Source organism: Aureococcus anophagefferens (assembly GCF_000186865.1).
Source record: "Aureococcus anophagefferens unplaced genomic scaffold AURANscaffold_2, whole genome shotgun sequence".
In the NCBI taxonomy this organism is placed as follows: domain Eukaryota; class Pelagophyceae; order Pelagomonadales; family Pelagomonadaceae; genus Aureococcus; species Aureococcus anophagefferens.
The window spans coordinates 244,363-265,439 of record NW_008705562.1 but is presented as its reverse complement, the minus strand read 5'-3'; the positions used below and the strand labels follow the sequence as shown (position 1 = coordinate 265,439).

At 70.6% G+C, this 21,077-nt stretch overlaps 2 protein-coding genes across 2 annotated transcripts; both read right to left on the bottom strand.

The window, feature by feature from the left end:
• Positions 1-637: 637 nt before the first annotated feature.
• Positions 638-11,449, bottom strand: AURANDRAFT_70645 (hypothetical protein; the record flags this gene model as incomplete). Its single annotated transcript, XM_009034691.1, has 10 exons — positions 638-1,363; positions 2,136-2,885; positions 3,557-5,014; positions 5,331-5,471; positions 5,684-6,019; positions 7,614-7,982; positions 9,520-10,118; positions 10,165-10,235; positions 10,304-10,486; positions 10,548-11,449. 10 exons carry the CDS (start codon positions 11,447-11,449, stop codon positions 638-640), a joined length of 5,535 nt encoding a protein of 1,844 aa, XP_009032939.1.
• A 2,761-nt stretch (positions 11,450-14,210) lies between these two features.
• AURANDRAFT_61023 (hypothetical protein) lies at positions 14,211-21,048 on the bottom strand (the record flags this gene model as incomplete). Its single annotated transcript, XM_009034690.1, has 4 exons — positions 14,211-14,759; positions 14,913-16,575; positions 18,042-18,201; positions 20,454-21,048. 4 exons carry the CDS (start codon positions 21,046-21,048, stop codon positions 14,211-14,213), a joined length of 2,967 nt encoding a protein of 988 aa, XP_009032938.1.
• Positions 21,049-21,077: the final 29 nt, after the last annotated feature.

Sequence of the window (21,077 nt, the reverse complement as noted above, 5' to 3'; positions counted from 1 at the left end):
CGATGTTCTTGACGGCCGCGTCCTTGATGTCGACGGACCACGTGTTGTCGTACTTGCCCGCCGAGGCGGTGCCGAGCATGGCGAGGGCGACGATGAGCTTGTCTGCGAGGGTTGAAGGAGAACGTTTAGAGAAGGGAATCGTTTTGCGTGCGCGCGAGAGCGGGGGGATTCCGGGGGAGGGTGTTGGAGGGGTGTTGGGCGGGTGTTGGGCGGGTGTTTGGGGGGTACGCACTCATTTTAGTTGGTGGTGGGCGGTGGGAACGTGGGTAAGATTGCGACGAGGCGTGCAGGCGAGATGCTCAATCAGAGTTGTGAGAGCGTGTTCTGAGCCCCGCCAGTTTTGGGACGCGTCCCACGCGGCGCGACGCCTGGCGCGCGCACGCCTAGGTCGGGGGCGAATCCGAAAGCGTGGCGACGCGCTCTAGCGCCGGGCGTCTCCCCGCAGACTAACAGCGAACCGAGACCTGGGTATCAAACCCGACATACCTGGGTATCAGACCGCGCCGAGCATCAGACCCGGGTATCAAACCCAGGCATCCACCGGCACCTCAGGCCGTCGCCCGGCGGTCATTCTCGCCGCCGGCTACGTTCTTAGTCGGTATCCGTTTTTTTTTTTGGGGGGTCGCGGCGGCGCGAGCTAGACTTTGAACTTGCGCTTGAAGGACACGGACGCGCGGTCGTACTGGCCCCAGGGCATCCTGACGTTGGTCGTCCAGAGGCTCTTGGAGCCGGTCTCGTCCCACTCGACCTCGACGGAATGGCCCGGGCTGGCCGCGACGGAGAGCTTCGCGTCGCCTTCGAGCTTGCGCCTGAACTCGTGACGCGCCGCGCCCGAGTCGAGCGCGAAGCTGTGCTTGATGGAGTAGATGGAGTCGATGGTGTGATCGATGCTCAACGTGCCCGTGGGGGCGTCGCTGTTGCCGAGGTTGGAGTTGAGCTTGGCCTCGACGGTCGTGGCGGGCGAGAGCGCGAGGTTCGACGTGACCGACGAGACGCCGGAGGCGAAGTCGTGGGACGGCGCGAGCTTGAGTTTGCGGCCATCGACGGTGAAGTCGCGGGACGCATCGGCGGTCGTGATGAGCTGGGCGCACGCGGAGTTGAAGTTCGCGCTGAACTTCGAGCCGAATTTCTCGTACGCGACGTCGACCTCGGCCGCGTTGTCGGCGACGTTGATAATCGCCGTGACCTTGAGGGGGTCGCCGCCCTTGGCCGTCCAGCGCGTGAAGAGCGTCTTGGGCTTGAACTTGGCGCCGTTCTGATCGTACGTCGCGCCGGCCGCGATCTGGTCCGAGACGCGCGTCTCGATTTCGCCCTCGAAGTTCATGGCATCGATGGACAGGAGGGCCGCTTCCTTGACGCTCACCTGCGCGCGGGTCGATCTTCTCCGCGAGCTCGCCGAGGGCTAGCGCGGAGGCGGGGCGGCCTCCGCCGCTTCACCGTCGGACGCGGGCGCCGCGCATCGAAGTTCTTTTTGTAATTTTTCTTGAGGTTGGCGACGGGCGCCGAAGCGGTGTCCGCCGAGGCGGTACCGAGCACAGCGAGGGCGACGATGAGCTTGTCTGCGGGGGGTCGTGGCGCGGTGAGTGTGTGGCGAACATGGGCGGAGGAGTCGGAGGTACGCACTCATTATGTAGCGGTGCTGGTACGGGGCGAGCTCTTTGCTGTGAGAAGCTCGTTGGGCCGGCGGGGATCTTACGGAGTACACACACAATCCGCTCGCGTCCTTGGCCTCGGGCCCGCAAAGCTTTGGACGTTCCTGCGTGTGAGACACGAGGTCCGACAACATCCACACAGCCGAGACGGGGGTCGCCGCGCCGCGCCGAGCATGAGACTCGAGCATCAGCAGGCCTCGCACGCAGGTGCCCATCGACCTTCGCTCGAAATCGCGTCTACCCTAGAGCTCCGTCGCCCGGCGGTCTTCCTCGCCGCGCCGCCGCGGACGCGGACGGGCGCGATCGTCGGGTCCGAACCCCCTTCGCGCCGATACACCTCCAGTTCACGCAGGTTACATGCAGGCTCGCGCGTGGCGGCGGTGCCCAGGGGAGTCGGTGCTCCGGTGGGCGTCTTGGGGCGGTATCCGCCCCGCTCGGGGGGGTCGCGGCGCTCTAGAGGTTGAACTTGCGCTTGAAGGACACGGAGGCGCCGACGGGCTTGCCCCAGGGCATCTTGACGTTGGTCGTCCAGAGGCCCTTGGAGCCGGCGTCGTCCCACTCGATCTCGATGGACTTGCCCGGGTTGGCCGCGACGGAGAGCTCCGCGTCGCCGTCGAGCTTGCGCGTGTACTCGTACGTCGCCGAGCCCGAGTTGAGCGCGAAGGTGGGCTTGATGGAGTTCTTGCCGTTGATGTTGTGGTCGATGGAGAGCGTGCCCGTGAGGGCGTCGCGGTTGCCGACGTCGTCGGAGTCGAGCTTGAGCTCGACGGACGTGTCGTCCGAGAGCGCGAGGTTCGACGTGACCGACGAGACGCCGGAGACGAAGTTGTAGGCCGGCGCGACGTTGAGGTTGCGGCCCTCGACGCTGAAGTCGCGGGACACCTCGGCGGCCGTGATGAGCGCCTTGCGGGCGGAGTCGAAGTTGGCGGTGAACGTCGACCCAGACTTCTCGTACTCGACGTCGACCTCGGCCGTGTTCGAGGCGACGTTGTAGGTCGCCGTGACCTCGAGGGGGTCGCCGCCCTTGGCCGTGTTGGCCGTCCAGCGCGTGAAGAGCGTCTTGGGCGAGAACTTGGCGCTGTTCTGCTCGTACGTCGCGCCGGCGCTGATCTGGTCCGAGATCTGCGTCTCGACCTCGCCCTCGAGGTTCGCGGCCTCGATGGACGAGACGGCCGTGTCCTTGATGTTCACCTGCGCGCGCGCGTCGATCTTCTCCGCGAGCTCGCCGAGGACCTAGGGCGGAGGGGGCGCGGCCTCCGCCCGCCGGTGTTCTGACTCCACCGTCGGACGCGGGCGCCGCGCCTCGAAGGTCTTGTCGTACTTGGCCGCCGAGGCGGTACCGAGCATGGCGAGGGCGACGATAAGCTTGTCTGCGGGGGTTGCGGGCGGTGAGTGTGTGGCGACATATGGGTGGAGCCGGGGTGGCGTGACGATGACGTTGCAGAGCTTCTCCGGGTTCCGAGGGGCGGGATTTGGGCGGTATGGGTGTCGTCTTTGGTGGCGGAGTGGCGTGGGGGGTGGGGGGTGGGGGTGTGGTGTGGGTGGATGGCACGGGCGACGAACTCATCGTGATTCTGAGCTTGGAGAGAGAGGCGAGATCGGTTGGAGAGCTGGCTCAAGTGGGGCGAGATCGCGACCTCGGCCTCGCCCGGGTCGCCGGGGGGAGTCGCGGGCGGGCGCAGTAGTTACAGGTCGGCTTAGTCGAGGGTAGGGTATAAGGAGAAGAATGTCGGACAGGGAGTGGCGCGTGCTGAGGTTTCGCAGGAGCATTTTTTTTCCCGCGGTGCCAGCCGCTCACGACTCGCGCTTTCTCTGCGTCGGCGGTAGCTCTTCTAGACGAAGCGCATTTTGCTGGCCGAAATCTGGCAGATCCATTTCTTGTCTTCTCCACTTCCAGTAGTGACTTCGTCCATTGCGACCCTGTAGTCGCCGTCGGCGAGCACCTCTTTGATCTTGCCGGACCAGTACTTCTCGTGGGACTTCTTCTCGATTTCCTTCGCGCCCCAGACGATGTTTTCCCCGTGGATCTCGACCTTGAGATCCTTGGTGAACGCTGTGGCGACCAAAGTCTTGCCGGACTTGCAGATCTTCGTCACGGCCGACGTGAGCCACGATAAAGCGGACGCGCCTTCGACGGGAACGGCGAGCGTCGCCGTCGTCGCCGGGCAGAGGCTCGCGTGGACGGCGGATTTGAGCTCGCGCTCCATCATGGCGAGCGCTGCGGCCTGGCGGCGCGTCTTGTGCAGGAGCTTGCCGACGACGGTCGTGGCGCGGCAGACGACGCCGCGCGCGAGGGCCTGGACGACGACGGCGCTCGCGCGCCGCAGGCGCAGGCGCTCCTGGAAGCGGACGACGGCGCCGAGGAGCTTGTGGCGCAGGGCCGTGGCGAGCGCCGTGCGCGCGACCGCCTGGATCGCCGTGATCGCCGCGAGCTTTCGCGCCGCACGGACACGACCCAGCCAGCCGCGCGCGACGCGGCGGAGGATGTTCGGGTCGACGTGGAGGACGCGCATGCGCCGCGCGAAGGCCCGGTTCTGCTCCGAGATCGCGCCGAGCTGCTCCGCGAGCGCGCGCTTCTCGTCGATGAGCTGCTGCACGCACGCGTGCGTCGACGCGAGGCTCTCGAGGTCCGTCGTCACGTCGGACGTCGCGTCGGCGTCGTCGTCGCCGACGACGACGAAGGATTCGGCCTTTTTCTTCTTGCGGGCCTCGCGGCGCTTCTGGGTCTTCGAGAGCGCGTGCGAGCCGGCGTTGACGAGCGCGGTCACGAGCCGGACCGACTCACCGGCGGCCGCGACCGTCTCCATGCTGCAGATGCCCGTGGCCGCGTCCGTGGCCACCGCCGTGCCGTCATCGCGGCCCGACGGCGCGAGGCACTGCGACTCGCGCACGGCGCCGACGACCTTGATGGGCACCTGGCCGATCATCGCGACGGCGCGGCCGGTCGCGAGGGTCTCGTCGTCCGGGACGTTGCCCGTGAGGATCGGCGCCGTGCTCACGACGAAGCAGCGGCCGCGGCCCGTGACGACGCGCGAAATCTTCTTGTCGACCATCTCCACGAGGTCGCCCGGGCCGACGGGCTCCGAGGGATCCTTGAGCGGCATCCACTCCGCGAGGTCCGCGCGCGGCGACGCCGCGTCGAGGACGCGCGCGGCCTCGACGTGCTGGATGCGCGACTCGTGGTCGTCAAGCTTCGCCTCGTGCTCGCTCAAGGTCAGCTGTATCTTGTCCTGCTCGTTCGCGGCGCGCCGCGAGGCCACGCTTCGCTTCTCGATGCACTCGGCGCACGTCTTGCCCTCCTTGAACGTCGTCGGATGCAGGAAGGCGTCGGACGGCTTCGATTTCTTGCAGCTAGAGCAGGCCTTGGTGTCCATAGTGTGACGTTCGCGTGCCGTGTGTGATGGGTCGCGGCTATAGGCTGCGCGCGGATGAATCGGAGTCCGAACACGCTATGGAGGGCTGCCCATTCTCGAGCCTCAAATTGACGGCTCCATCCACCGCACCAATGCGACCCGTGCAGGCGTCCCCACAAAAGTCCCCACAAACAAAGCACTTACACATCTACGTCCCGCCCCAGCACGACGGGGCCGCGCAGGGCGGCGGCGGCGGCGGCAGGCCGCAGGGCCCCGGCGCGCGCGCGGCCCGCCGTGCCTCCGCCGCGAGCGCCGCGCGGCGCACCGCGGACCGGGCCTTGGACCGCTCCTGGGCGCACTTGGCGCGGATCCAGAACTGGGCCGACGGCGCCCGCGCGCGGAGCACGGTGACGACGGGCGCGCGGCCGCCGCGGCGCGCGTGCGCGAGCATCGCGGCCGCGTCGACCTGTGTGGAAATCAAATCTTGAACCCGACTTCAATGTGATCGTATGCGACGGTCTTGATGCAACCTCTTCTACTATGCTTCGAGAACTCGACGAGAGCAATCGACCCGTCCAAAAATCAGCCGAATCGACTTCGATTTGACCGAGCTAGAGAATTTCAAAGTTTGGTCGGGACGTCCCAAAACCAGCGGTTGATTTGCACACAGGCGTCTACGCCGTTCTCGAGCGGCGCGCCGTCGAGGCCCACGAGCACGTCGCCGGACCGGAGCCAGTCGTCGTCGTCGACGACGCCGCGCTTCGCGTCGACGACGTCGAGGGCGACGGGCAGGCCGCTGAGGCCGGGCACGGGCGTGTCCGGGAGCATGTCCAATTTGGCGAGGTCGACGCGGAGCGTGGGCTCGAGGGCGACGGCGACCTCGGCCGCGTCGAAGGCCGCGTCGGGCGTCGGGCGCCAGAGGTACCACTCGGTCCAGGGCGCGCCGGCGTCGCGGAGCCCCGCGAGGAGCGGCGCGGCGGCCGTCTGCCACGGCAGCGGCTCCTCGCCGAGGCGCTGCAGGCTTGCCGCTCACAGCCGCTTCGGCGTCACTGCCGGCTTCGGCCAGCGCGTATGGGCTCGTTCTCGGCCGAAATCGCATCGTTTTGAGCGCGGCTTGGCTCTACGGGTTCGCACGAGACCCTGTCCGAATGCTGCAACGCGCAGTCTCATTGCGCGCGCTCGTCCGCGAGAACGAGGCGGTCGGATTTGCGTCTTTTTCGGCCTCAACTCGCCGCGATGCGCTCCCATTTTGCACGATCGACGATCAGGTGTGGGTTGAGGCGCTTCGGAGTCCACTAGTGGGGTCCCCTCGAGGTGCCAAACTTCTCTGACACCCCGGACGACGATTCCGACGGAGCTATCACTCGCTCGGGATTGTCGGTGAAACGCGACGCCGGCGACCAAGTGCTCGTTGGTCGATACGGTGCTCGCGAGGCGCGCCGACTGCTTCGCGGCGTTCGCACAGACGGGCAACGGCTCTCTGCAGCGTGGATTCCGCTGTGGGCACCGAGAACGCCTCTGTGACGTCTTCCGAGATCTCGGCGCCGCACAAGATCTCGACCACGGCTCGCAGCAACGATCCACGTCCTGCAACCCGTGACGGTCTCAGCGAATGCTTCGGTTGATGTGCCGACCCCGTGCGACCCGTTGATCACCTTCGTCGACGTCGTTTCCGCAGCGGACGGCGTGGCCAAATTGTCGCCCAGACCAGTAGCCGTCCAGCCACCGCCAGGACGACTCGCATCGGGTGATTTTGCTGACCGTGGCCAGCGCTGCGCGCCGCTTCTCGCCCGCGAAGGGGCCGTAAAACACTTAAACATCCCATCGCGCGCTTTTGAGCACCGGTGGCGACGGCTAGGGGTAGAGGCCCGCAGGACACGAGGCTGTGGTTCGCGGTCGCGGCGACAGGTTCAGTCCTGCGAGCCGTAGAGCGGTCGCAATCGGGCGAGTGTGTCCCGTGGAGGAAGCTGGAGCGCGCCCGAGCTCCATTCGCAGCGCCATCTCGTGCGCTGGGCGTCAAAGGCGTGCATGCGGATTTGCTGCCCTGCGAGTAGAAGCTGTGCTAGTGGCCGATGACGGGTGTCGCAGCAGCTGGAATCGTTCCGAGGCATTGGGCGACGTCCGACGTGCGTCTACAAACACTCGTGGAGCGTCTTCGCGGCGAAGTGTGCGCGCAGGCGAAGTCGTAGCGAATCTCGCGCCTGGCGCCGCCGAGCGGCTTTCCGCACCCCCGAACCCGTGCGACGTGCCCGACGTCGCGACGCTTCGTCAGAGGCACCGTCTAGGACCTCTTCGCGCGTCCTGAGCTTCCTGGAGCTGCCGCTGCCGCGGCGCCGGCGGGACCGCGCCGCAAGCACCGCCACAGGAGGAGTGCGTCGATTCCGACCGTTCGCGTGCGCCGCCCCCGACAGCGTTTCACGGACGGATTTTTGCGTCGGGCGGCCTCTCTATGACCATGCGAGGCTAGGCGCGGGGCAAGGGCTACAGGGTCGGCGGCCAGGCCGCGAACGACGCGCCAAGCCGAGCTCGCGGATCTAGGTCCAAATCAGCCCCAGATCCGCGAGGATTGGCCGGGGCTGAAGCGAGGGTGAGCGGCAAGCTGCAGGACGTCGCCCGCCTCCAGCGGCGCGGCGCCCGGGTCCAGCACGACGACGCGCTTCGCGACGGCGGCCTCGTTGCCGAGGCGCACGCCGCCGAGCGCGGCCGTTGGCACGCGGACGCGGACGAGCCGCGCGAAGTGGTTCGCGAGGAGCTCGCGGGACCCGCCGGGCGCGGCCGCGGCGCCGCGGCGCGCCGCGCGGCCGGCCTTGGCGGGGCCCGCGAGGGCGGCGTCGGGCGCCGCGGGCAGGCCGTGCTGCCGGCGCAGGTCCCGCCGCAGGCGCATGATGTGCTCGCCGTCGAGGAAGCGGCTGCAGGTCTTCGCGAGCTCCTCCTTCTGGCGCTTGCCCATCTTGATCTCGTGGTGCGGGCCGAAGTCCTCCATGGCGCTCGAGGATTTCAGCCGGGACGTTCGATGCTTCGTTCGGGGCTGCTGCCCATGCTCTCAGGGTTCAACATTGACGGCTCCATCGAGTCGCGCCGATGGGCGCTTGGTGAGGCTCGTGATGGGCTGCCCACGTGTGCTCTCCGTGCATCGGTAACGGCTCGTGGCGATCGATGGCGTCCTCGCGGCAAACGCGCACGACGAAGTGACCAGCGACAAATGCTGCGCGTCCTCGCCGCGGCGCTCTGCGTCCGAGCGCGCCAAGACCACGCGCTCCTCCGCCGACCAGCGTGCGACCCGTGCAGCGCGCGCTGCGGACAGCACGTCTGGAACCAGCTGGGGAGCAGTAGCAGGCTCACGTTCCTCGCCATACCGAAGTCGTCGACGCGGCACACGCACGGGCTCCTCCGGCGCGCCGCGGGGACCGCGCTCGCGTACGTGCACGTGCGGCCGCGCGCGCGCGTCGACGGCGGGCCCGGCGACGACCGGCCCTGCGCCGCGGCCGCCTGCGCGGCGGCCGGCGCGAACGCGACGCTCCTCGCGGCGTGGGCGCGGCTCTACCGGCCGCCGGCCGTCGTCGTCGCCGTCGTCCGCGAGCCCGTCGCGCGCCTGCTCAGCGAGTACTCCTTCAACGGCACGACGCGCGCGCTCCTCGAGGCGGCGCCGCGGCCCCTCGGGCCGACCCACGCGCTCGTGCGCGCGGCCGCGCGCCACGCGGCGCTGCCGTCGCGGCGCGACTGGCAGACGGCCTTCCTCTCGGGACGGCGCACGGCGTACCCCGCCGCGGGCGACGGCGACACGTACTGCGGCGGCGGTGACGCGCGCGCGCCCACGCGGGACGACCTCCTTGTGCTCGCTGGCCACGCGAAGGCGGGGAGCCTCGTGCTCGGGCCGCTCGAGCGCCACGGCGAGCTCATGGTCGTCGTCGCGGCGGCCATGGGCTGGGACCCGCGCGGGTTCGCGTCCGCGGGCGCGCCCCGGGCGCGCATCGCCGGCGCGGCCGCCGGCGACGGCAACGCCGCCGCGGTCCGCGTCGGCGACCTGGACGGCGCCGCGGCCCGGCGCCTGCGGGCGCTCCACCCGCTCGACGGGGAGCTCCTCGCCCTCGCGCACGCGACGCTCGACGCCGCGGAGGTGACGCGCACGGGGTAACTTGTGGGGCCCGCGTACGCCCGCGCGTCCTTCACTCACTTCAGCTTAGGCCACCGGGGCAGGAGCTTCGGCCGCCGCGCCCGTCTACGCCTCCTAACCGGCCGTCGAAGAAGCGGCCGCACCAGGGCGTCGTCCAGTTCAAGCACGAGGGCTTCAACCAGCACGGCCACCTCGTCGCCTCCTGCCTCCGCTCCGCCCTCATGATGACGCGGCCCTCGGCGTAAGGCGCGCGCGCGGCGAGGGGGTGCGTCGCCGATGCCGTCGGCGCGCGCGCGCCGATGCGTCACGCGGACATCATCCGGTCGGCCGGCGCGCCCGCGGCTCGCGACGCCGTCCGCCGGACGCCGCTAAAATTGCATTAGTCGCCGCCGCGGCGCACGAAGCGGCGCTCGAACGCGCGCATCGGGCCCATGACGAACTCGAGCTTGTCGTCCTTGTACGCGCGGCCGGAGCCGAGCCGGCCCGGCCCGCGCTCGACGCGGACGTCCGCGTCGTCGTCGCGGTCCTCCTTCTTGAAGAAGAGGAACAACGAGGAGAGCTCCGCGCCCTTGGCGTCGGCGCGCAACGCGCGCATGAACATCGTCATGGCGCACTGCGCCTCGAGCTGCTGGCCGGAGACTTTCGGAGCGTCGGCCGAGTCGGCCTCGCGGGCCGCGTCGGCCTCGGCGGCCTCGTCGGCGGCCTCGTCGGCGGCCTCGTCGGCGGCCTCGTCGGCGACCGCTTCAGCGACCGTTTCGTCAACCGCCAAGGCGACTGCGACGAGCTCCTCGACTTCCTCGTCGTCGCTGTCGTCGACGTCGACGTCGTCGGTCGCGCCGGCCTCCAGACGGAACAGGCACCGCGCGGAGGCGCCGCAGAGCGCCCACAGGAGCGTGGCCTCGCCGGAGCTCGCGAAGCCCGCGGCGTCGTAGCAGAACGAGATGTTCTGGCCGTCGGAGAGGAGCACGCAGATGTTCACATTCACGCCGCCCCAGCGACCTGCGCGCGGGTTCGGAGTCAGCTAGCGACGGGAAAAAAATTGGACGCTGGTACGCGCACAGCTCCCCCGTCTCGTGGTGGGGGCAGAGGGTCCCGATAGGGGGATACGGCATCGGCCTGTGCGAATACACGCGCGTTGAAGTCGGGTTGAAGATTTGGACGCGGGCGCCTACTTCGCGCAGTACAGGCGCCCGCACTCGACGTTCTCGCCCGTCTTCTGCATGTACTTGCATCTCGCGCAAAAATGACAAAAGTAGCGCTCGACGTCCCCGCGAGCATCGGGTCCAAAATTCAGCACGTCCATCTGGCGCCGCGCGTCGGCCAGCGCCGCGTCGGCCTTGTCGTACTGCGCGTAGTCGCGGTCGAACCTACCACAAAATCTCACGAAAATGGTCACGGTCGCAGGACGCTGGCTCGCGCGTGCCGTACACCTGGAGGGCCAGGTTCGACGTCTTGATGGCGCCGCCCGGGCCCCCGAGCGCGTCGAAGGCCGCGAGGAAGCGCGCCGCGTAGGCGTCGGCCCGCTCGCCCTTCTTCGGCCGCAGGTCCGCGAGCTCCTCGGCGTTGAGTCGCCTGTATCCCAGCTTGAGCATGCCCTCGGTGGTAGCGAGCTGCCGGCGCGCGAGCATGTCGAGGTCGCCCTCCTGGAGCGAGCACGAGCCCTGGCCGAGCGGCGCCGCCTCGTACTTGGCGTTGATCTTGCCCACGACGTACCGCCAGGCCTCGATGTTCTCCTTGTACAGCTGGGCGAGGCGCGCCCCGGTCGCCTTGGCGGCGCGCTTGCCCTCGGGCGTCTTGTAGTACTTGAGCATGAAGTCGGAGTGGGCCTTGGCGTGCGCCTTGCCCTCGGGCGTCTTGTAGAACTTGAGCATGAAGTCGGAGTGGGCCTTGGAGTGGGCCTTGGCGTGCGCCTTGCCCTCGGGCGTCTTGTAGAACTTGAGCATGAAGTCGGATTGGGCCTTGGCGTGCGCCTTGCCCTCGGGCGTCTTGTAGAACTTGAGCATGAAGTCGGATTGGGCCTTGGCGTGGGCCTTGCCCTCGGGCGACGCGTGCCACTTGCGGATCGCCGCGCGGTGCGCCGGCGAGAGCGGCACGCCCGTGTGCGCCTCAGATAACGCCTCGCGGTGCGCCGGGGAAAAGATTTTTGTCCGTCCCGTCAACATGTCGGATTTTCCAAGGGCGCCCACGAGACGACCAGCCTTGGCGTCGTCGTAGAAGTCCTCGTCGCTCCGCGGCGGCTTGCACGCCCGTTTCGGACGCTTGGGGGGCGGCGCGAGCTTGGCGGCGAGGCGGCGCGCGCGTTTCAAGGCGGCCGCGCAGGCCCGGCACATGCTTAATTTCGCCGCCCTGGCCGCCTCGCACCCTGGGGTGCGGCACTTCTCGACCAAGGACATGAAGTTGATGTACCTGTGGAGACAGGGTGTGTTGCGTGCAGCGCGATGTCGGCGCGACGTGGCGGCCCCCGGAGGAGCGCGCGAAGGTCTGGGGCGGCGTTGGGGGGCGCGCGGCGGCGCACTGGACGCGGTGCTGCACGCAGGTCGATGCGCTCGATTGTCCCGCGAGGCCGAGCTCGAGCTCCTTGTGGCGATGGCCGCGCGGTCGCGAGCGTCGTTGCCGCGCCGCCTTCGGTTTCGTGGGCAGCAGGCTCCTCGTGGGCGCCGCCTTCGGTTTCGTCGTCGTCGTTCCATGGCGCAGCCTCGTGGGCTGTCCACGACGCGCCATGACAACGCCGCTGGCCGAGATGAGCTGCGCGATGCGCGTCGATGATTGGCCCCATCATCATGAAGGGCAATGGCAAACAATGACATTACGTCATGTGTAGATCAAACGAGGGATCTCGCCTCGAGGCCATGAGCAGATTCGAAGTCGGGCTTCCTGTGACACGTGCGTGCGGTGCTCCGCGTCCACTGACAGCCCTTTCGCTTCAAACGCTGCGCGAGATCTCTCGACCGGCGGACTGCGCGCCAACGCCGACCGCTCGGCGGCTCTGCTGTTGGGGCTGCCCACCGGGACCCCCTGGTCGGCGCGCCGACGTTGTCCGTCGACGGTCACGAGACGCCCTGGCAGCGCGTCGACCTCGCGCAGGCGGTGAGCGCCATGCGGGGTCCGGCGAGGCTCGCGGCCGTGCCGACGACGGAGCCGCCCCCGTCGCTCCAGTCGCTGATCTTCGCGGCCTCGGCGACGACTGGCGGCCTCGCGCTGAAGCCGGCGAAGGCCGCGCGGCGACGGAAACGCGCGCCGCCCAAGGCCGACGCGGGGCCGCGCACGGTCGTCGCCAAGATCGAGCAGAGCGACAAGGAGGCGTTGGAGCAGAACTTGGTCCGGAACCTGAAGTCGTTGGAGGCGAAGTGGAAGGGCCTCTACGTCCGCGACGAGGACATGGGCTTCACCGGCGAGATCTTGAACTTCGAGTGGGAGAACAGGAGCAGCGGCGTGCGCCCGGCGCAGTTCTGCGCGGTCGTCGAGGCCCACGACCTCAGCGTCTGCCAGAGCTACAGCGTCCTCGACCTCCCGGAGATGGTCATCGCGGCCGAGTCCGAGCAGCCCACGGGCGTCGTCCTCGTCTACGACCGCCAGCAGGTCGACGAGTTCGAGCTGCTCGGCGACGAGGAGGCCAAGGAAATGGAGCGCATGATCCCCGACGAGGAGGAGTCGGAGGACGAACCCGAGGAGGACGAACTATGACGGCCGCGCGTCGCGGACGCGCCGCGGCCACTGCGCACGCGCGCGGCCGCCATCACTGCGCCGACTTCCACCGAGTCTTATCCCCCCGGCCCTTTTTCCACGCGCGACGGGTCGGGTAAGGAGCGGCCTCGCCGCGTTCGCGCGATTGGGCTACTCGTCGTCACGCGCTACGGCCGGCGGCGCGGTCGAGTGGCGGGCCTTTTGAGCTGCGCTTTTTTTTTAGTTGATGGCGTGAGAGGGTATGTTGCGCCCTGTCGTCGTCGTCGCAGCGCTGCTCGCCGGCCGCGCGGCGGGCAGCGCCGCGCCGCCGCCCGCCGGCGCCGCGCCGGCGAACGGCGGAGCCGACGCGCCGCCGCTGCGCGTCGACGACGGAGGAATCATCGAAGTTAACCTCGACGAGGGCGACTCACTCGTCGCGCTGGCGTCCTGCGTCGTCGGCGCCACGGGCGCCGCGGCCGGCCGGCGCAAATTGCTCGCGACGAGCCCGCTCCTCGATCTGGGCGGGCCGCGGCGGCCGTGGTGGCGCCGGTGCCTGCCCGGCGGCTGGCGCGGAGGCCGCGCGCGCTACGCGACTCTGACGGCGTCCGCGCGGCTCGCGGCGCACGTCGCGCCGAGCGCGCCGGGCCACGGCTGCGCCGCCGTCGATGCGCGCACGGCCGCCGTCGCCGTGCGCGCCGGCGCGCTCCTCTGCGCGTCCGCGGGCGCGACGCTCGAGGCCGGATCGCGCGGCGCGACGACGGTCGCCGGCGGCCTCGCGGGCGTCCAGGGCCCCGGGAGCGTCGTCGCGCGGCGCGTGAAGCCCGGGGAGCGCCTCGAGGTCGCCGCGAGCCGCTGCGTCGCCTGGACGGCCGCCGCGGCCGGCGCGGAGCCCGCGGCGCCGCCGGCCGCCGCGCCGTGGTTCGGGCGGCGGCCGGCGCCGGAGGCCGGGCCGCGGCGGACCTTCGCGGGGCCCGCGGTCGTCTACGTCGCCACGGCGGCGCCCGCGCGGCCGCCGCCGCGGCTCCCGGCGGCCGCGGCGCCGCGCGAGGACGCGGGCCTCGCGGCCGCGGCGCGCCGCGGCGCGCGCCGCGCGCTGCTCTCGCTCGCGGCGGCCCTGGCCCTCTTCCTCGCGTCGCTCGCCTGGCGGCCGGCCAAGTCCCTCGCGGACGCGCCCGGCGACCTCGCCGCGGGCTTCGGCGGCGGCGGCCGCGCGCGCGCTCCGGCGCGGCTACGACGTCGCGCGGCGCGCGACGACGGCGGCCGCCGAGGCCGTCGCGGCGGGCGACGGCGCCGACGAGGCGGCGCGGGGGGGCGGCTTCTAACGACGACTCCGCCGGCGGACGCCGCGCCGAGTCGCGCGAGCCTCGAAGCTCGCGGCGCCCCCGGGTCGACCCGCATCGGTGTGAGCAGCATAACGAGCGCGCGCCCCTAGGCCTGGAGCGTCGCGAGCTTCTCCGTGAGCGTCGCGAGGAGCGCGCCCTCGGTCTCGAGCGCGGTCTTGAGCTGCGCGACGATGCCCTCGGCCTCCTTGGCGAGGGCGGCGAGGTCCGCCGGCGCGTCGGCCGCCTCGACATTCTCCTTCTTCTCCTTCTTCTCCTTCTTCGGCGCGTCCTCGGCGGCCGGCGCGGCCGCGGCCTCCGCCTTCGCCTCCTCGTCCGCCTTCGCCTTCGCCTCGGCGTCCGCCTTCGCCTTGGCGTCGGCCTCGTCGGCCTTGGCCTGCGCCTCCTTCGCCGCGGCCATCATCTGCTCGGCCTTGGCGAGGGCGTCCGCCGCCTCCTTCTTCGCCGCCTCCCGCTGGGCGTCCTCCTGGGCCTTCAAAGCCTCGGCCTCGTCGGCGGGGACGACCTCGAGCTCGTTCAGGCGCCGCCCGCCGCGCAGCGACGCGCCGGACGACGCGGCGACGAGCGCGACGAGCGCGAGCTTCCGCAGGAGCGCCATGGGTCTCGTGTCGGGCAGCGCGTCGCAAGACGTCGGGCGCTTCGGGCGCAAAAAATGACTTCGACGACGTGCGACGCCTCGAGGCTCGGCGCCCGCGCCCGGCGGCCCGCGCCGCGCGCGGCCGGGCTTCGCGGCGAGGCCGTCGGCGCAGGCCTCAAAGCAACAAAAGCGGCTTAGACCCGCCTCTCAGACGGGCATCTCCGAGTAGTCGGAGAGGTAGGACTCGGACTCGAGGGAGTCGGAGCGGAGGTGCTCCTCGTAGCTCCGGTGGCGCGGGCTGCCCGGCGCGCGGCGGACCCCCGGCCGCGCGAGGAGCGGCGCGTCGAGGTCCCCCGGCGCCGGGTGGCTCGCGGCCCGCGGCGCCGGCGGGCCGTCGTCGCCGCCGGCGTCGGACTCGTCGTCCGACGGCGCGTCGCCGCGGCGCGCGCAGAGCGCGCGCGCGCCCGGCGCGGACGGGTCGACGACGCCGACGAGGGCGAGCCAGAGCGCCGCGGCGAGGAGCTGCATGCCCGCCGTGATGAGGAAGGTCAGCGCGTAGCCGCCGCGGTCGACGAGGTAGCCGCCTAACACCGCGGAGCCGCTCCACCCAAAGCGCGTGACGCCGTCGACGGCGTTCCACTTGCCCCGGTCACCGTAGGGCACGTGGTCCATGAGCGCCGACTTCTTCAGCGGGCGGCACATGTGCTGCGCGTTCGTCAACAGGTAGAGACCGACGGCGGCCGCGCGCATCTTCGCCGACGCGAGCGGCCGGCCCGGCGCGCCGCGGTCCGGCTCGCGCGGGAAGCCCGCGCCCAAGCCGTCGGCCGTCGACGAGTCGAGCAGGCTCAACCCCACGAGCCCCAGCGCCGCCAGGCCCATGAAGTACGCGCAGGCCCGCGGCCGGCCGAGCGCCTCGCGCGACAGGCGGCCGCACGCTCTCGAGCCCGCCATCATGAAGAGCGGCGACGCCACGTACAAGGCGTTCGTCGCCACGGGCGAGAAGCCCACGCGGTTCTTGAAGAAGAGGGGCACGAACTTGACCGTCATGCCCGACCCGAAGCCCGACACCAGGTCCGACGCGAGGATCACGTAGCGCGGCGCGCCGAGCGCGCTCCGCCGCGGCTTCCCGGCGCCCGCGCCCGGGTCGTCGTCGGCGGCGTCGTCCGGCGACCGGACGTCGCGCAGCTTCAACAGGAGCAGCGCCGGCGGCGCGCAGAGCGCGACGCCCGCGGCCAGGACGATGCGCAGCTCCGGCAGCGTCCACGCGTCGCCGAAGCCCTCGAAGAGCGCGATGGCGATGAGCGGCCCCGCGCAGGTCGCCGCCAGCGTCAGGACGAACTTGCGCGTCGTCGCCGCCGCGCGCCGCTCGCCGCGGTGCGTGCTGTCCGCGAAGATCGTCTCCAAAGCCGTCGTCCAGACGCCTTGGTACGCGCCGAAGAGCGCGAGCGACGCCGTCAGGCACCCGAATCGCGCATCGCTCGCCAGGCCGCCGATCGACGCCGCGCAGGCGAGGCCCAGCGACGCTAAAACGCCCAGGCACGCCGCCGCGCGGCAGACGGCGTCGCGGCGGTACCGGTCGGCGGCCCAGCCAGCGGAGAGCGAGACCGCGGCCTGGCTGATGCCCTGGGCGCCCTCGGCGAGGCCCACCTTGAAGTTCGAATCCCCCGTGAGCACGTAGAGGTAGCCGCTCAGCACGCTGTAGCTCCAGACGCCCCGCGCGACGCCCGCGAGGAGCGTGAAGGCGTAGGCCACGCGCAGGTTCGTCGCCCGCGCCGCCGCGTTCTCCGCGCTCTCGCCGGGCTCGGACCGGTCGTCGGCCGCCGGCTTCGCGCCGGCATCGCCGGGCAGGGGGCGCGGACACATGGCGGCGGGTGCGCTTATCACCAATGGAATGCCACTGCCATTTGCCACGGGCGCGGTCGGGCGACAGCTCTGAGTCGGTTCACTTTACCTGCAACATATGCAACTTTACATGAATGATAACGCCGAAGCTTATGGGGCGGCTTTCGGAGAGTGCGCGGGGGTGGTTTCGCGCAGCGGCCGGTGGTGGGGCTCGCCGCGTCGGCTCCGGGGGGCGCTCGGGGAGGAGCACCCCGCTGCGCGCGTCGATTGGGCGGCGGGGCGCCGAGCGCGAGAGCTTGCAGTGCTTGGCCGTCGGCGCGACGTCGCCCACGGGCCCGGGGGGCTGCCGCGCGCGCTCGCTTCGTTCGGATGCCTTCGGCGTGAGTCTTGGGGGGAGCTGGTGGGGTCGGCGCCCTCGATGGCTTCGGTGTGCGGGCTTCGATGTGCCCGTGTCCATTCGTTTCTCTGCATTCTGCAGCGTCTCTTCGTAGCGTGGCGCTGTGTGCGGCTCCGTCGACGTCGGCGTCTTCGCTCTCTTCGTCGGCGTCTTTGCTCTCTTCGGTCCCGCTGACTACGGGTGTCCTCTTCGGCGGTGCCCTCGGCTAGCCACTTGTGGTCCTGAGGTTGAATCGGCCTAGTCGAGCCGGACGTCCTGCCCGTCGGGTGCGGGTGCCTTCGTTCTCAACCTCCCCCGGTCCACGGAGAGTCCGTTGAGTGTCGTCTGAATGAGGCGACTCAGGATGCTACTGCCTTGCGCCAGTCCCGGCGTGCTCTCGGCGTGGCGGTGGTACCAGGCGTGGCGCGAGTGTACCGCCGCCTCCGTCCCGAGTGCGCGCACGATCTTCAGGGTGGAGGAGGGGGCCGGTGTGGTTCGCCAGATCCCCGGCTAGGCCTCCGCCCGCGCCTTCCCCGGCGGGATCTTCGGGTGTGCTCCCCCTTCAATAACTTGGTCAACCGCGGCGGACGCCTCGGCGGGCCGAGCCTCCTCAGGCATCGACGACGACGCCATCCGCGCGGAGCTCAAGAATAATTGCGGCGAGTGCGACCGGGACGTGGGCGACGGCGAGGTAATCGCCGCGCTGGCGGAGTTTTTCATCCTTGAGGGGCGACCATTTGGCATGCCAGCCTGAGCCTGAGTGGGAACCGTGACCCACCCGGCGGGCCGCAGATGACGCGGTATGCGTGTCTCGACCACGGTATGTTGCGGTATTCGAGTTTCGCGGTGTCGCCCATCGCGCGCGCGTCGGGGTGCGACCGCGATCGCGACCGGCTGCGGTCTTCCGACTCCGAGTCGTAGTCCTATCCTCCTCGCCGGCGACACGAGGCGCTCCTGGCGGTTTACCGCGAAGAGGCGCGTGAAAAACTCGCGCACGCGAACGCGCTGGCAGATGCCCTCGGGCTGGAGAAAGTGTTCTCGGTCCGCGTGCCCAAGACGCGCCCGCGCCCCAACGCGAAGAAGCCGGCGCGGCGAACGAGAGGGAGATGTCGCTGCGGCGTCACGGTCTCGGGATTTTGTACGCGCGCTTCAGCGCGTCGACGGCGAGGCTGAAGTGCTCGACGGAGCCCTGCTCGTTGAGGTTCAGCTCCCGCACCATGCGCTTCACGTCGAGCTGCCGCACGTCGTCCTTGACCACGGCGAAGGCCGCGACGATCTCGCAGACTGTCGACCGACCCACCTCGACCCCCCGGGTCCGGACGGCTCGATCTCGGCGCAGTCCGGCACGTCGACGCACACCGACTCGACAAAAAAACAGAGCAAATGGGTCGTGCTGTGCTCGCATTGCTCGCCCTCTGCGGCGCCGCCGACGGCGCTTTGCGCGGCGCCGTCGCACCGCGCGACGCCGACGAGCAGCGCGCAAAGTCGCGGCGCGCGTTGGAGGAGGTGATCGAGGTCGTGCCCGCCGCCGAAGCGGCGGCGCTCGCGGAGCAGCAGGCGGCCGCGGCGGCCATGGCCAAGGCCGAGGCCATGATGGCCGCGGCCAAGGCGGCGCAGGCCAAGGCCGAGGCGGACGAGCTCGAGGCCAGGGCCGGCGCGACGACGACCGCGGCCGCGGTCGAGCGCGTCGAGACCGAGGCGGCGCCCGAGACCGAGGCGGCGCCCGAGACCGACGCGGCGCCCGAGACCGAGGCGGCGCCCGAGACCGAGGCGGCGCCCGAGGCCGAGACCGCGGCCGTCGCCGCGGCGGCCGCGCCCGTCGCGGCGCTCGCGCGCGAGGCCTACGGCCTCGTCGAGGAGCTGCGGCGGTCGCTCGAGAAGGAGGAGGCGCTCGTCGCGAGCCTGCGGGCGAAGCTCGCGGCGCTGCGCGGCGGCGAGGCCGGCGCGGATTTGACGGCGGCGACGTGGAACATGGCGGCCGTGAACAACAACCCCTTCGAGTACTGGATCACGTACCACGGCGAGGGCCGCGAGGCCTACGAGGCGCTCATGGCCGGCGTCGGCGCGTTGATCGAGGCGCCGGGCGACGCCGACGTGCCTCTCTCGGACGTCTTCACGGACGCCATGTTCGCCGAGCTCCGGGCCAGGCTCGAGGCCACGGGCTTCGAGGGCCTCGACGCCGTCGCGGAAATCTGGGAGGCCGACTACAAGCACCGGAAGATCGTCTCCGGCTTCCTCAAGGACGCGGCGCTCGGCGCGAAGCGCCTCGTGTCCATGCCCGACCGCGTGACGAACACGATCAGCGCCGGCGGCGCGACGCGGACGCGGCCGACGGTGATCAACTGCTACCGCGGCGGCGACCTCGGCGACGTGGCCTCGTGGTGGGCCGCGTGGCAAAAATTCATGTTCGACGAGGTCGTCGCCGTCGGCGACGCTTCGAAATCCCCCGCGGCCATGCTTCCCCCCATCAAGAAGTCCAAGTACCCGGCCATCACGGAGGCCGAGGAGGCCATCTCGCGGCCCCTGAGCGCCGTGCTCCTCGCGGCCTTCGACGCGATCCTCGTCCACGCGCTCGCCGGCGCGCAGGCGGCGACGGGCGCCGACTGGCAACACATCCGCGGCGCGATGTGCGACGCGCTCAACGACCGCAAGTACGACCGCACGGCGTCGATCCTGGAGACGACCTACGCCGACGCCGACGTCGTCTTCCTCCAGGAGTCGTCGGCCGCGTTCGCGGATTTCGCGAAAAATCGGCCGCTCGGCGACGCCTACGAGTTCCTCGCGCCGGGCGACGCGGACCCGAAGCGGGACCAGAACTCGCTCGTGCTCCTCAAGCGCGGCGCCTGGGCCGGCGCGACGGACGTCACCGCGGACGTCGTCGCCGTGCTGGCGGACGCTACGGGCGGCAAGGCGCCCGTCGCGCCGGGCGATTTGGCCGCGGTCGCCGCGACGCGCGGCGGCGACGCCTACCTGCTCGTGTCCTTCCACGGGGACACGAACGGCCTCGCGACGAAGCCCGTGCTCGACGCCGTCCACGCCTACCGCTCCGCGCGCGCGCCCGGCGCGAAGCTCCTCTTTGGCCTCGACGCGAACGTCTACGCCGAGGCCGTCGAGGGCAAGGCCTTCGTCGGCGACTTCGCGGCCCAGTTCTCGGGCCTCGGCATGGCGTCGTCCTACGGCACGGCGGACGCACCGGCCTGGTCGTCGACGACGTTCAACGCGCGCACGTTCCTCCAGCCGCAGCTCAACAAGGCCGTCAAGCGCGAGGACCGCTTCGACTCGCCGTCCGTCGACCGCAACCCCAAGGACTTCATCCTCTTCTACGCGGCCGACTTCTCCCTCCTATCCGCCTCGAAGGACAACACGGGCGACGGCGCCTTCGCCGCGGACGACATGTTCCCGACGCTCGCGTTCCCCAGCGACCACGCGGTCACCAAGGTCGCGCTCGCCGCGGCGCCCTAAGCCCCCCCCATCTTCCGTCCATCCGTGTTAGCGCGCCGCGTCGGCCGCGGGCTCGCGCCGGTCGGGGCAGAAACGCGCGAGCCAGCCGCCGCGAAGCACGGCGCTGCTCTCGACGGACACGGCCACGGGCACGTGGCGCAGGCTCGAGAAGATGAGCGCCTCGGCGTCGCCGACGACGCCCGTGATGAGGGGCTCCTCCGTGCAGACGTAGTCCCACAAAAACTCGAGGAAGTCGTCGAAGTACGTGAACGCGATGGGCTCGATGTCGAGCGTCGGGTGCTCCGCGCGCGCGTCGATCTTGAAGCCCGGCAGGTCCACGGTGCCCATGGCGCTCGGCAGGCGGTCCCCGGGCCGGATGAAGCGCAGCGTGACCTGGAGCGGCAGCAGCTTGACGACGACGGGCAGCTTCCGCTTGAGCTTGAGGCGCTCCGCGAGGTACAAGGTGCGGTAGGAGAAGCCCTGGATGCTCAGGCTCTGGGAGATGTCCGTGCCGCTGAACGTGCTCGCGTTCGTGATGAGGTTCGCCGGCAGCACGATGGTCGTCAGCACGGCGAGCTGGTAGAAGACGAGGAAGGCGTTGGCCAGCACCTTGGCGAGCCGCTTCCGCGTCTTCGGCGGCAGGTAGTCCGTGCAGGCGTAGATCGGCGGCCGGTAGACGTCGCGCTTCATGGCGTTCCGGGGGGGGGGNGGGGGGGGGG